Source organism: Vicia villosa, linkage group LG1 (genome assembly GCF_029867415.1).
Source record: "Vicia villosa cultivar HV-30 ecotype Madison, WI linkage group LG1, Vvil1.0, whole genome shotgun sequence".
NCBI lineage: Eukaryota > Viridiplantae > Streptophyta > Magnoliopsida > Fabales > Fabaceae > Vicia > Vicia villosa.
In genome coordinates, this window is record NC_081180.1 from 95154528 (window position 1) to 95169615 (window position 15088).

Below are 15088 nucleotides of genomic sequence, written 5' to 3' on the forward strand. Positions count from 1 at the left end.
ATTATGGCTCTAAAAAATCATTTGCCGGAAGATTTCTTTGCAAAAAATATTAATTTTGAAGTGGGGGGTGGGATGACGGTTCCTTTTTGGCATGCCGATTGGGTGGAAGAGGGAATTCTTAAACACGTTTCTCCGGTTTTGTTTAATTCTTCTCTTTTGCAGGATGTTGCTATAGCCGGTATGGGAGGATGGGTGCGGGGGGATTGGAAGTGGGGTGACTTAGGGGTGCAAAGTGGGGCTGAACCGGAGCTGACAGCGCAGCTGAACCGGTTTGTTCAGGGGCTGCCAGCGGCTCTCTCTAAGATGGATGAGCCGGATGCGGCCAAGTGGCGGTTGGAGGAATCCGGGTCTTATTCTGTGGCTTCTTGTTTTAATGAGATCCGTAAGTTATCTTCTCCTTTCGGTCCGGTTAATCGCTTTGACTTCATTTTTTCTTTAATTTGGAAAGTGGATGTTCCTCTTAAAGTGAAAGCGTTTGGGTGGAGATGTTTTAAGTATAAGATTCCGACAAGAAATGCGCTTTTGAACCGAGGTCTCCCTTTATCCCCTTCGAATCTTGTTTGTGTTCTTTGTGATGAGATTAATGAAAGTGTTCCCCATTTGTTGTTGGATTGTCGGATAGCGGAAGCGGTATGGTTTAATATGTCCGCTTGGATAGGAATGGATATTGTAAAAGCTAATGATGTTATGGAGAGCTTTTGGAATTGGAATTCTTTTTGTTTCAAGAAAGTGAGGAAAGACAAAGAGGGTTGCATTTGGTTGGCAATTGTGTGGAGTCTTTGGCTTAATAGGAATGATATTATCTTCAATAATTCCATTTGCAATGTTAACAATTTGGTTTGGTCTTGCAAGATGCTTGTTTGGAGATGGTCCTTTGTTGGGAAAACTACTAACTCACCTTGCAATTTCTATGAGTTTTGCAAATTCCCTTTGTATTACTTAAGTTAGTTTTTGTCGGTGTTTGTTTTTCCGTTTTTGGTGGTCTTTGCCTTTTGTAACCGAGTTTTGTTAGAACTCTTGTTCTAAATTAATATATCTTGATTAAAAAAAAAATCATCCATTTTAAAATATAAGACGACTTAAATGATCATCATCTTATATATCTTATATATAGATTATGTTCCTCAATACCAAGCATAATTGTATTATCTCTTCTTCTCATTTGAGGAAAAACCTCAAACCAATAGATGTTCGTTATATATTTGTATTTCCTTTTTTATATGTTTCAAGATTATGTTATCACCGTTAGAGATGTTTCGCCAAGGATTTAGGTATTCATTAGTCAATGATAAATCGAGATGTCATAGATTCTAGTTTATATGCATACATATGTTTTTTATTTTGCTCCATTATTGAAACATGCACTCCTTATCTTGTCGATACAAAACTTAGACTTAATATTTCTTTTACTAAATAAAACTTAATAACAATTAGTTTACTCCATTCCATACTCTAACCTAAGTCTAAGTATGGTCAATAAAACACATTATTTCATTCTGACATAGATTGACTTAATAAATGATTGCTCGAGAACATATAATTTTTCTCATACTTGAAAATAATTTTCAATTTTTATAGCAACTCACAAACACCATATAAGGACATTTTACAATAAAGTATAAAAAGAAAATGCAAAATAAATTTTAATTACTAAATATGTAACATAATTGTATCAAAATTAAATCATTTGAATAAGGATTTTTATTTAAATGTTTCTTCTATTTTACTCAAACCAAAAGACTCTCAATAACCAAATAAAAATCAATCGTAACAAAAATTATCTAAAATATATCAAAATCCAAGTTTGATCATATAGACAACAGCAAGGAGGGTTGGACGAGCAAACTGAAAGTTAGATCTTTATAATCGAAGGTGATTATAACATTGTGTGGGACGACGCCATGACTAGGGCTCGCATACTAGGAAGAAGGTGTCACTGACTTATATAAATGAACCAAACTCAATAACCTTGTGTTTCACAAATAATTCAACATAGCTCTAAAAGTTTTTCCATAATTTACTCTAACTGTCTTTGAGTTCAATATCTCTGCTTACAGATTAATTAATTGGAAAAAAAGACTATATATACATCTTTGAGATGAATATTGATGTATCCATATTCAAACTTGGCTTTCTATATCTATAAGAAATAGCTAAGCTGCTCCTTCTTTTTCTTCCTTGAACCTCCTGCTCCATACTGATCATTCCATTGCTCTAACATTCTCATATTTGATCCTTCTTCAGCAAAGCTTGGAGTCACCTGTATAGTTACACATTCATATATCAGTTTCTATTCATCGAAATAAGACATTCATTCTTCCGTATTGATGTCATTATTATATAATTACCAGGGCCGGTTAAACACCTGTGCAGTCTGGTCCACTGCACAGGGCCTCTAAAATGATAAGGGCCTCCAAATTCTTATACAGCTAGTTTAGTTACAATTAAAAAACAATGAACAAAGTGTATGGGCAGTAAATTCAGTGAAAATTAATTTAACCAGAAATAGATAATAAAGATACCTAACAAATTCAACTCATAATCAATAGCATGTACACATTTCATTATCCGCTTTTTTTTATGAATTATTTTGAAGGATTTTTAATTAGTAAGACTATCTGATTAATTCTTTATATATATAGAAATTTTGAATTGTAATAATTATTTCTCAAAATATCAATTAAATATTTTAATTATTTTTTCACATCAATTAATTAATATATCACACCTTTTAATATATCACACCTTTTATAGACAATAAATTTCAATGTTGCAGATTTTTTTATGTTTTAATTTTTTTTTCCTCTTTCCATTCATCATCTACACCTGCTAAATTATTTGTTAAAAATAAAAAGTTTAATTCTAAATATGAGAAGTATAAAAAAGTTGATGACTTAGTTTAATCTCAAACAAAAACTTGATAAAAATCACAATTTTTTTATTGAAAATATGAATCTAGTTAATGTTGATGTAGAAATTTTTTAGATTTTTTATCAAGATTTCTTCTTTTTTTTTTATATAAATTTTAGAACAGGGCCTCTAAATTCTTTGAGACGGCCCTGATAATTACGCTTAAAATCCTCGACGAAATATATAATTTGATCAAATAGAGACGACTGAACCAGTTTATCATCTCTTATAAACACTTTAATAGTGTCTAAACAGAACATGCGCTGCTATCTTGAAACTTTGGTTAGGTATTACGGATTATGTATAAGATATTTCTAAATCAACAGATAAGATAAACACAAACTGCTTTCATATAAACTTTAAGATGTTTTCATAACTTATCTTTGAGACCTTATAGAAATAAGCTGAAAACAACTTACGGACATGCCATAAGCTATTTCCATAAGTTCTTCCAAAAAGTCTCATAGGTGGTTATGTTGGTATATAATCTCAAATAAGTTAATAGAAAGAAGCCGTAAAACTCAATCTACAACAATAGAAGTGAACAGTTAAAAGTCTAAACACACCTTGTTCTTTGCATCTCTCATGTCTTCCATGTTTAAAGGCCTGAGGACAATCACTCGATCTTCTTCCGTAGCATTGGAGGCGACTTCTGAGATTTCAGCTTCTGCCTCTTTTTTCTTCTTTTTCTGAAATAAGTGGTCATTACTTAGCTTTACAGCGCATGAGCAGTAGTACATATTGTATAGAAATCATTTTAACAATGACATTATTAGAAGCGATTAAGTAACTATACCATTTCTTTGGCCCTCTCCTGTTGCAGTAGCTCCTGAACGGGGCGATATGCTGCAGTCATGCACAAGTTCTATTTACAGAAATTAATGTCAATATATCATATCATCATCACCAGAAACCAGAAGCATAGGTATAGGGAATAAGAAATAAAGACTAGCCAACAAAACGAACCTTAAGATCACTCCCACTATATCCTTTTGTCATAGTTGAAAGCACTTTGAAGTCTATATCTTCACATTTTTCCTTAGCTAGAAGAGTTTTCAAGATCACTTCCCTGTTTTCAGCAGACGGAAGACCAACCATGATCCTGCAAAAAATTGCCAGGTTCATTAACTGCGCAAGGTTTGTTTATCTAAAGGTAAACTCAATCTAGTGATATTGCGAGCGAAAAAGATATTACAATTGAGCATGTGCAACATTTGATCACGATTCATAACAGATGTGTGTTTCTACCTGCGCTGAAACCGTCTTATAACTGCTTCATCAAGGGCAAATGGCATGTTGGTCGCACCAAGAACAATAATTTTCTCATCGGGTTTTGACAAAAGTCCATCCCAATGAGTCATGAATTCATTTTTAATGCTTCTCACAACGTTTTGCTCATGCATAGTCCGCTTCCCAAGCAAGCTATCTACTTCATCAATGAAAATAATAGTCGGGGCAACCTTTGCCGCTAATGAAAATAGAGCTCGAACATTCTTTTCACTTTGTCCGTAATACATACCAGTGATGGTAGACGGAGAGACATTGATGAAACTTGCTCCAGCTTCATTTGCAATTGCCTTTGCAAGCATTGTTTTTCCTGTGCCGGGAGGTCCAAAAAGCAATACACCTTTACATGGCTTCAATAACCCTCCGCCTTTGAAAAAATCTGGTCTTCTAAGGGGAAGCATAACCGCTTCTTGAAGTGATTCTTTTACATCATCCAACGCACCAATATCTGAAAAATTCACCTTTATCTCACTTGCAGGGATAAGCTCTTGTCTTATTAATTTCTCGTAGGGGTTGTCAACAGGAACACTCTGCAAACATGCATAAATTATCAAAACAAATGGAAATTAATTAAACCTATAAGTTGAGCTAATATATATTGAACTGCATTATTTTTCAACATTGGAACATAGTATGCATATTTGGTTATTTAATAAAAAACTGGCCATACAGCATTTGTAGTAGCTTTAATGTCACTGTCTTTCGTTGTCCCGTTTGAACTAGCTCTAGTATCACTGTCTTTCTTTGCCGCATTTGAAATAGCTTTAGCATCACTGTCTTTATTTGTCGCGTTTGAAATAGCTTTAGTATCATTGTCTTTCTTTGTCGCATTTGAAATAGCTTTAGTATCATTGTCTTTCTTTGTCGTGTTTGAAACAACTTTAGTATCATTGTCTTTCTTTGTCGTGTTTGAAACAGCTTTAGTATCATTGTCTTTCTTTGTCGCGTTTGAAACATCTTTAATATCACTGTCTTTCTTTGTCCCGTTTGAAACAGCTTTAGTATCACTGTCTTTCTTTGTCGCGTTTGAAACAGCTTTAGTATCATTGTCTTTCTTTGTCGCATTTGAAATAGCTTTAGTATCATTGTCTTTCTTTGTCGCGTTTGAAACATCTTTAATATCAGTGTCTTTCTTTGTCCCGTTTGAAACAGCTTTAATATCACTGTCTTTCTTTGTCCCGTTTGAAATAGGTTTAATATCTTTGTCTTTCTGTGTCCCGTTTGAAATGGGCTTAATATCCTTGCCTTTCTGTGTCCCATTTGAAATAGCTTTAATATCGCTGTCTTTTTTTGTCCCGTTTGAAATAGGTTTACCTTTTCCGGCATCATCCTAACGAAAAAAAAAAACGAACCAAACAAAAAAATGATCAATTTTTTTCAATTAGTTAAATAGGCATTCAACTATCATTCATTGTTATTGTCGGAAAAAATAACTATCATTCTATATTTATTTGGATTATTCATTAGATGAATCATTATGCTTTGGTTGAAGAACAGTCGACAGACCTTTTTTGACTCTTTCTTATTGTTGTTTTCATCCTTTTCACCACTTTCACCCTCCTGAAAAAGTTTCAATACATGGCACAAACTGCATATATCTAATATTAGTAACCAGAAAAATATTTCTTCTCTAAATAAATTAAATTGCATAAACAGTTATTTCCAAGACCTTTACCTCGTGGCCGATATAGTTAGGATTCCATTTCGGTACTCTGGATTTTCAGTATTCTTCAAGTGATAAAAAATTGAAGACGCCACAATCTCTTCGGTGTGTTTACTAAGTAGCATCATGTCGCTACGACTAATTGAATCCAAGACAGTACAATCAATGTCATTTGTTGCAAACACTTCAGCAATGCGGGTAGTTTTATCTTCCAAAGAAGTCTTTTCCATGGCCTTTTTTAGTTGTTCTGTCCAGATTTTGAGATGAGCCTTATCCTGAGGCGGCTTAATCTCAATATTGTAAGGGAATAACATAGTGAGTTTTTCATTGACTTCTGTACAATCATCTTTTAAATCATCAGACCTAGAACCGAGTATCAACACTGGTCCTGAAATTTTATCGAATAGCTTTTTGAAGAAACTGTACATCCTTGGTGATCGAAGAAAGATCTTCTCGACATTCTTGATGTATAAAATAACAGAATCAGTTTGTGATATAGAAACCAAGACCTGTAAAAATTATAATAAATTTTTTTGTTAAAACTGAACTTGTGACAAAAAATCCTAACAATTTAAGATTAATTATATTTCATATAACACAAATTTGAGCTTTGCGTGATATAAATCACCTTGTAGAGTGAATATAGAAAAAGCTTTTCTTGAAAACAGTCCCGGCTTTTGCACTTCGAAGGAGCTGAAAAAAAAACGTAAAATTGCTAAATGAATATTCCTGACAAGATGATCATCTTAAGAACTTGAATGTTAATGTATGTTAAAGTGCTACTTCCTTTAGCAGCTCTAATCACACCTGTTGAAGGGATGCTTTGCAAACGGTTAAACAAACCAGACACACGCTCCCGAGTCGCCTCAAATATGGACCTTTTTAAATGCTAATATATAAGAAACAAGTTAGAAAACTTCACTATGGACCAAAAATTATTAAAATTCAGAGCAAAAACGAAAGGTGGAGCACACAAAACTTACTGGTTCTTTTGTAGAACATCCATCTTTGCCCTGCATCTATACAAGCAAAAACATGAAAGGTGCGATCGCATTACATATATAATGCAAACCAAAGCAAATAGAGTGCAAAGATGTGAATAACTAGCTACCTTCAAAGAGAAGTAATCCATATCTAGATACAATAACTTCGATTCAAAGCAATGTGCTAAAGCTTTGGCAAGCATATGATGATAAAGCTCTTCATAAATGAAAATATCATTGGAGTTAGTTACATGATTCCAAAAGAAATAGATTTTTTACATGACAAGATAGGATTTGTACGCAAAATACCGGTAGGTTCAGAAAGCAAAATAGCTCGGCTTACGGGCAAAAGGCTCTTTGTGTGGTTGGATAGGTCATGTTGTCTTAAATGAAAATATCCAGCACTAGTCAACAAAATCTTGATTCTTTCACTGTAATTTCAATCATCATATTCAAAGAAGAAAGTTATTCTCTGCAAATGTATGAATCACACATATGACTATGATAAAAGATTATACATAGTTCATGAAACTACAATGTTGTTAAGCTTGTTTTTTGTATAACATTGCAATTCAAATATTCATTGCAGAAAAGAAAAATATAAACTTTTTCAACCAACATTAGGCTCAGGGTTTTAAAAAAGGGTCCGCGAGCGCGAAAACTGACACATAAATTGCGGTTAATTCACACCGCGACGACCCCAAACAAACCAAAATCTTGAAAGTCTTTACTCGACCGCGGCGCGAGTGTTTTTTAAAACCATGATTAGGCTAAAAATATCACACTTTTACCTTAAGTAAAAAGGAAAGTTATCAAATGTGACATCACTATCCTTTCCATCAATGACTTGTTTCATGAGGTCTTCCATAAACTGCTGAGAAATCTGTTTAGACCTAGGATCACTTCCAACCCCAACCTTTTTTCCCATTATGAAAGGAAAAGGAACAAAAACAAAACCCTAACTTGTTGAATCACAACAAGATTTCTACTTTAGCACACTAGTAATCGATTCTCAGCAAAGAGTTTCAAATAAACATAAGCGAGGAAAAATACGTTACGGTAAACTTGCACGGCAAATTTGAATCCTATACTCACTTGTAAGGTTGTACTATAATACATTTGATCTATTTATAGGGTTCGTTCCTAAATCTTTGCTATTTACTTTCTTTTTTTTTTTACTAATTCTTTAGATTTAAATATATTTATTTGTTACAAAATCAATCTACATATTCTATATTTAGTTATTCATTTTAAAATTATTCTATATCTACAAAGGATCTTCCACGACTTAACATCAAAATTAGGAGTATTCGGGATTCAGTTTGGATCGATTTTGAAGTAAAAATTTATCTGGTCCAAAGATAAATTTATATATAGTTTAGTTTAATTTTGGATGATTAATTAAAAAAATCAATCTAATTTGATCCAATTTGTTGCGGTTTGTTTTGGATTGGTTTTTAGACATTAAAATTACAAATTTTATTAATGATTAAGATTATAAAATTGCTAATAAATAATAGATTTGATATAATATATAGTATATTAAAAATCAATATTACAAAATAAGAATAATCGATTATGGTTGAAACAAATGAAATAAAAATAAATAGATTTAACTAAACTAAGAAATAGTATTAAGAAAATAAGTATCATTGAATAATAAATTAACACAACATATCACACAAATAAAAAATAAATAAGTATAAAATATATATTTTTCGGTTTGATTTGGTTTTATCTGTTTTAAAAAATCAATTCGAAAATTGATCCGAACCGTGCAATTTTTATAAAATGACATTTAAACACATCAAATAATATTTAATTTTTTTTTTTTTGCAATTTTCAAATTTTTTGGATCAATTTATAATTTTTATTTGGACCCGTTTAAATTTGAACACTAAATAAAAAACTCTACATTCTTCAAAAAAAAAAAAAATTAACTTTTAGTCCATTTCCACCCCTATTTCTACATATTAAGAAGAGTTAAATATATTTTTGGTCCTCCTATAAATATCTTAAGTTTTGACTTTTAGTTCATACAAAAACGGTCATATTTTAGTCGTTGTAAAATTGGGTTTGTATGGCTTTTAGTCCTACTACCGGGACTAAAACTACATGCATAACTAATCTTGTTGGGATTAAAACATGACTTTTTGTTTATAAGGGTTAAAATTCCAAATTGATAATTTTGTAGAGACCAAAAACATATTTAACCCTATTAAAAATTACCGTTTAACTATATTTTTATCCATTTTTGCATTTTAATTATGGTTTATATTGTTTTAATATGAATAATTATATATAAATAGGTGAAGTCAAATTTAATGATTTTAATAAGTTATTAAAAGGATTAACTCAATGATTTACTCAATTTAACTTATATTTTTAGTTGTTGATTTATAAATATTAAAAATTTGTATTATGGTTAGTTAATTTTGGAAGTTGCTCTTTCCATCTTTACGAAATCTTTCACACCACTGTAAAAAGTCTTAAGTACCCATAACATATGGAAATGTATTTTCCAACGCATCTTTTTTCAAATACAATTCAGCAAAATTGTTTAGAAACCCTTGTTTTGTTTAAATTTGGCCCGGAGTTGCATCTCCGTATGTACAAAATGTTGATTCGGAAATCATCTCCGAAACCCCCCTTAGTTCATTATTCTATAAGATTTCTGGAAATGCATCTCCGGAATATGTTATGTTAGCTAAGACAAAAAACAAACAGAAAATAGTAGCATAATAGAAAACCAACATAAATTAATATCAAAGTGCTACATAGATAATCATTACATAAGTAAGCACTGAAAACAATGAGGACCTTACAAACCTTATCCTATATTGAGGAAAGACTTCGGAGAAGAAGTTCATGCAAAGTGGTGTTTTATCAACTTTCACGTTGGTCATTTCTAGAGATACATCTTCGGAAATATGACTTACTTTTTATTTCAATGAGTTGACTTAATAACAAAACCACATAAATGAGAGCATAAGGTTATTTCGGAGATGCATCTGCAAAATAACTCATGCATCTCCGAAATAACCCTGCATCTTCGAACATTATATTTTTTAAAAAAATTGGGGTGAAACTCAGAAAAGAGATAATTGTCAAGAATGTAGTATGCACATATAAGTGGAAAGAGTTTTTTCTTATGTTTGAATGTATGTTTTGGACTTAGTTATCCATTTATATGCTACAACAAATAGTCCAATACTAAATTATCCCATTATCCATAGGTTTAACCTTAGTGTTCAGATTGTTAAGAAAAAATTTTGTGCTAGTTTAAAAGCCCACTTATATAATTGAACCAAACTCTATAAGCTGGCGTTTCATAAATAATTCAACATACCTTTAAAAGTTTTTCCATAATTTTCTCCAACTGTCTGTGAGTTCAATATCTATGCTTAATGATTAATTTATAGGAAAAAAGAGACTATCTACATCTTTGAGATGAATATTGATGTATCCATATTAAAACTTGGCTTTCTAAATCTAAAAGAAATAACTAAGCTGCTCCTCTTTCTTCCTTGAACCTCCTTCTCCATACAAATCATTCCACTGCTCTAGCATTCTCATATTTGTTCCTTCTTCAGCAAAGCTTGGAGTCACCTGTATAGTTACACATTCATATATCAGTTTCTATGCATAGTAATAAGTATTCAGCTGGAAGAAGACAAGACATTCATTCTTCCGAATTGATGTCATTGTTAAATATTTACGCTTAAAATCCTCAATAAAATATTTAATTTGATCAAATAGAGATCACTGAACCAGTCTATCATCTCTTACAAACACTATTAGATTAATTTAACAGTGTCTAAACAGAACATGTGCTGCTATCTTGAAACTTTAGTTAGGTATTAGGGATTATGTATAAGATATTTCTAAATCAAAAGATAAGATAAACACAAACTGCTTTCATATAAACTTTAAGATGTTTTCATAATTTCTCTTTGAGATCTTATAGAAATAAAGCTGAAAACAACTTACGGACATGCCATAAGCTATTTCCATAAGTTCTTCCAAAAAGTCTCAAGATAGTATAAAGAAGCCACAACTCACTTTATAACAATTGAAGCGAACCGTTTAAAGTCTAACACACCTTATTCTTTGCATCTCTCATGTCTTCCATGTTTAAAGGCCTGAGGACAATCACTTGATCTTCTTCCGTAGCTTTGGATGCAACTTCTGAGATTTCAGCTTCTGCCTGTTTTTTCTCCTCTTTCTGAAATAAGTGGTCATTACATAGGTTTACAGCGCATATACAAAAGTACACATTGGATAGAAATCATTTTAACAGTGACATTATAGGAAATGATTAACTATATCATTTCTCTGGCCTTCTCCTGTTGCATAAGCTCCTTAATGGGACGATATGCTGCAGTCATGCACAAGTTCTGTTTACAGAAATTAATGTTAATAGATCATTATCACCATGAACAAGAAGTATAGGGAACAGAAATAAAACAAAATGAACCTTAAGATCACTCCCACTATATCCTTTTGTCATAGTTGAAAGCTCTTTGAAGTCTATATCTTCATGTTTTTCCTTAGCTAGAAGAGTTCTCAAGATCACTTCCCTGTTCTCAGGAGAAGGAAGACCAACCATTATCCTGCAAAAAATTGCCAGGCTCGTTAACTGCAAAAGGTTTGTTTTTCTAAAGGTAAACTCGATCTAGTTATTTTGCAAGCGAAAAATATATTACAATTGAGCTTATGCAACATTTGATCACGATTCATAACAAATGTGTGATTCTACCTGCGTTGAAACCGTCTTATAACTGCTTCATCAAGGGCAAATGGCATATTGGTCGCAGCAAGAACAATAATTTTCTCATCAGGTTTTGACAAAAGTCCATCCCAATGGGTCATGAATTCATTTTTAATCCTTCTCAAACGCTTCTCTCATTCATAGTCCGCTTCCCAAGCAAGCTATCAACTTCATCAATGAAAATAATAGTCGGGGCAACCTTTGCCGCTAATGAAAACAGAGCTCTAACATTCCTCTCACTTTGTCCAAACCACTTAGCAGTGATGGTAGACGAAGAGACATTGATGAAACTTGCTCCGGCTTCATTTGCAATTGCCTTTGCAAGCATTGTTTTTCCTGTACCGGGAGGTCCAAAAAGCAATACACCTTTACATGGCTTCAATAACCCACCGCCTTTGAATAGATCTGGTCTTCTAAGGGGAAGCATAACCGCTTCTTGAAGTGATTCTTTCACATCATCCAATGCACCAATATCTGAAAAACTCAGCTTTATCTCATTTGCAGGGATAAGCTCCTGTCTTATTAACTTCTCATAGTCGTTGTCAGGAGGAACATTCTGCAAACATGCATAAATTAGCAAAACAAATGGAAATTAGTTAAACATAAAAGTTGAGCTTATATATCATGAACTGCATATTTTATTGCAACATTGGAACAAAGTATGCATATTTGGGTGTTTGGATTATTCATTAGATGAATCATTATGCTTAGCTTGAAGAACAATCGACAAACCTTTTTTGACACTTTTTTAGTGTTGTTTTTATCCTTTTCACCACTTTCACCCTCCTTAAAAAGGCTCAATACATGGCACAAACTGCATATGTCTAATATCAGTAACCAGAAAAATATTTCTTCTCTGAATAAATTAAATTGCATAAACAGATATTTCCAAGACCTTTACCTCGTGGCCGACATAGTTAGGATTCCATTTCGGTACTCTGGATTTTCAGTATTCTTCAAGTGTTAAAAAATTGAAGAAGCCACAATCTCTTCGGTGTGATTACTAAGTAGCATCATGTCAGTGCGGTTAATTGAATCCAATACAGTACAATCAATGTCATTTGTTGCAAACACTTCAGCAATGCGGGTGGTTTTATCTTCCAAAGAAGTCTTTTCCATGGCCTTTGTTAGTTGTTCTGTCCAGATTTTGAGATGAGCCTTATCCTGAGGCGGTTTAATCTCAATATTGTAAGGGAATAACATAGTGAGTTTCTCATTGACTTCTGTACAATCATCTTTTAAATCATCCGACCTAGAACCGAGTATCAACAATGGTCCTGAAAGTTTATTGAATAGCTTTTTGAACAAACTGTACATCCTTGGTGATCGAAGAAAGATCTTCTCAACATTCTTGATGTATAAAATAACAGAACCAGTTTCTAGTATAGAAACCAAGACCTGCAAAATATTATAATAGTTTTTTTTTTTTGGTTAAAACTGAACTTGTGACAAAAATATCCTAACAACTTAAGATTAGTTATATTTCAATTTCATATATGCACCTTGTAGAGCGAATCTAGAAAAAGCTTTTGATCAAAATTGTTCCAGCTTTTGCTACTTCCTTTTGTACCTCTAATCACACCTGTTGAACTAGATACACGCTCCCGAGTCGCCTCAAATATCGACCTTTTTAAATGCTAATATATAAGAAACAAGTTAGAAAATTTCACTATGGACCGAAAATTATTAAAATTCATAGCAAAAACGAAAGGTGGAGCACACAAAACTTACTGGTTCTTTTGAAGAACATCCATCTTTGCCCTGCATTTGCATCTGAACGAGCAAAAACATGGAAGGTGCGATCACATTACATATATAACACAAACCAAAGCAAATAAAGGGCAAAGATGTGAATATAACTAACTACCTTCAGAGAGAAGTAATCAATATCTAGATACAGTAACTTGGATTCAAAGCAATTTGCTAAAGCTTTGGCAAGCATGAGATGATAAAGTTCTTCAAAAATGAAAATATCAATAGGTACAGTTATATGATTCAAAAACCAAAATAATTTTTTTTGCATGATAGTTATATACCTGTAGGTTCTGTCGGTCCAGAAAGAAAAATAGCTCGGCTTACGGGCGAAAGGCTCTTGGTGTGGTTGGATAGGTCATGTTGTCTTAAGTGAAAATATCCAGCACTTGTCAACAACATCTTGATTCTTTCACTGTAATTTCAATCATCATATTCAAAGAAGAAAGTAATTCAAATATTCATTGCAGAAAAGAAAAATAGAAACTTTTTCAAACAACATTAGGCTAACCAAATATCACATTCACAGTACACTACCTTAAGTAAAAAGGAAAGTTATCAAATGTAACATCACTATCCTTTCCATCAATGACTTGTTTCATGAGGTCTTCCATAAACTGATTTTGAGAAATTTGTTTAGACTTAGGATGACTTCCAATCCCAACCTTTTTTCCAGCTCCAATATGAAAGAAAAAGGAACAAAACAAAACCCTAACTTTTTGAATGGCATTTTTCGTGATCACACCCAATCCAGCTCCTATATTATGAAAGAAAACAAAACCCTAAATAGTTGAATGGCAAAAAGGTTGCTACTTAGACACGAAGAAAAATATGTAAAGGTAAACTTGCAGTCCAAGTTTAAATATGTTAAAGTAAATCCACTCAGTTTCTGTTTCAGCCAAAAACCATTCAAACTGCGACATATATATTTCATGAGTCGTTGTCATATAATTTGTAGACATATAGTGTCCGTAAAAAATTTCTGTTTCAACTATAAAACATTCCAAATGCGCCGTACAAATTAATTATTAAAAAAAAATTAATAGTTTATTTTTGTTATAAAATTAATATTTTATAATTTATAAATAAAATATTTATTTGGATTAAGGATTAATGATATATATTTTTTGGAGTTATTATGTAAAAACAAGAAAATAATTAAGGTAATTTTTTATTTTAAGTTAAAAATTTTTTGGTTTAACTTATAATAATAAATCATTTTTAGTTCATCATGACCATTAAATTTGGAGAGGAGATTAGGCCAAAACTCTCTCAATGAAAAGTTAGGGACTGTTTGTTGTATATTTAAAAAAATAGATTTTTTTTTTATGTATTTCTAAAAATTAATTTTATAAAATCTTTTTCAAAATATTACAAGTTATATATATATATATATATATATATATATATATATATATATATATATATATATATATATATATATATATATATATATATATGTTTTTTTTCTAAATTGAAAGAATATTGACATTCTATAACATAAACATACATTATTCAAAGTTAAAACATAGTTGAAATTGTAATTTTAAAAAAAAAAATTATATTTAAAAGTTAATTTTTATTAAAAACTATTTGAAATAGTTTCAAAGTTAAGTGGTTTTTTGAAATTTTGACATTCAAAAAAAAAATTTTCAACAAAGTGATGAAACACTTAAAATAACATTTTAAGAATAATAATTTAAATCAAATTTTCATTCGAAG

The 15088-nt window shown here is 31.6% G+C and overlaps 1 protein-coding gene and 1 pseudogene across 1 annotated transcript; both read right to left on the minus strand.

Moving 5' to 3' along the window:
• Positions 1–2056: 2056 nt before the first annotated feature.
• On the minus strand, positions 2057–7771 carry LOC131649633 (uncharacterized). The gene is made up of 14 exons (XM_058919389.1): positions 7635–7771; positions 7116–7274; positions 6972–7068; positions 6844–6879; positions 6644–6749; positions 6489–6553; positions 5873–6369; positions 5704–5785; positions 5464–5527; positions 4159–4735; positions 3877–4012; positions 3707–3775; positions 3477–3599; positions 2057–2260 (listed from the first exon to the last, which is right to left on the minus strand). The coding sequence occupies exons 1-14, from the start codon at positions 7769–7771 to the stop codon at positions 2141–2143; spliced, it is 2268 nt and encodes a 755-aa protein (XP_058775372.1). The 3' UTR covers positions 2057–2140.
• A 2426-nt stretch (positions 7772–10197) lies between these two features.
• On the minus strand, positions 10198–14106 carry LOC131612834 (uncharacterized; annotated as a pseudogene).
• Positions 14107–15088: the final 982 nt, after the last annotated feature.

What these genes read in the sequence shown, in the direction of transcription:
- LOC131649633 (XM_058919389.1), bottom strand. Translation starts at nt 7,771, where the DNA reads ATGGGAAAAAAGGTTGGGGTTGGAAGTGATCCTAGGTCTAAACAGATT. An exon ending in ATAAGACGGTTTCAGCGCAG is followed by an intron (nt 4,013 to 4,158) that starts GTAGAAACACAC and finishes AATTTTTTGCAG; the next exon opens with GATCATGGTTGGTCTTCCGT. An exon ending in AGGAGAGGGCCAAAGAAATG is followed by an intron (nt 3,600 to 3,706) that starts GTATAGTTACTT and finishes CACTTATTTCAG; the next exon opens with AAAAAGAAGAAAAAAGAGGC.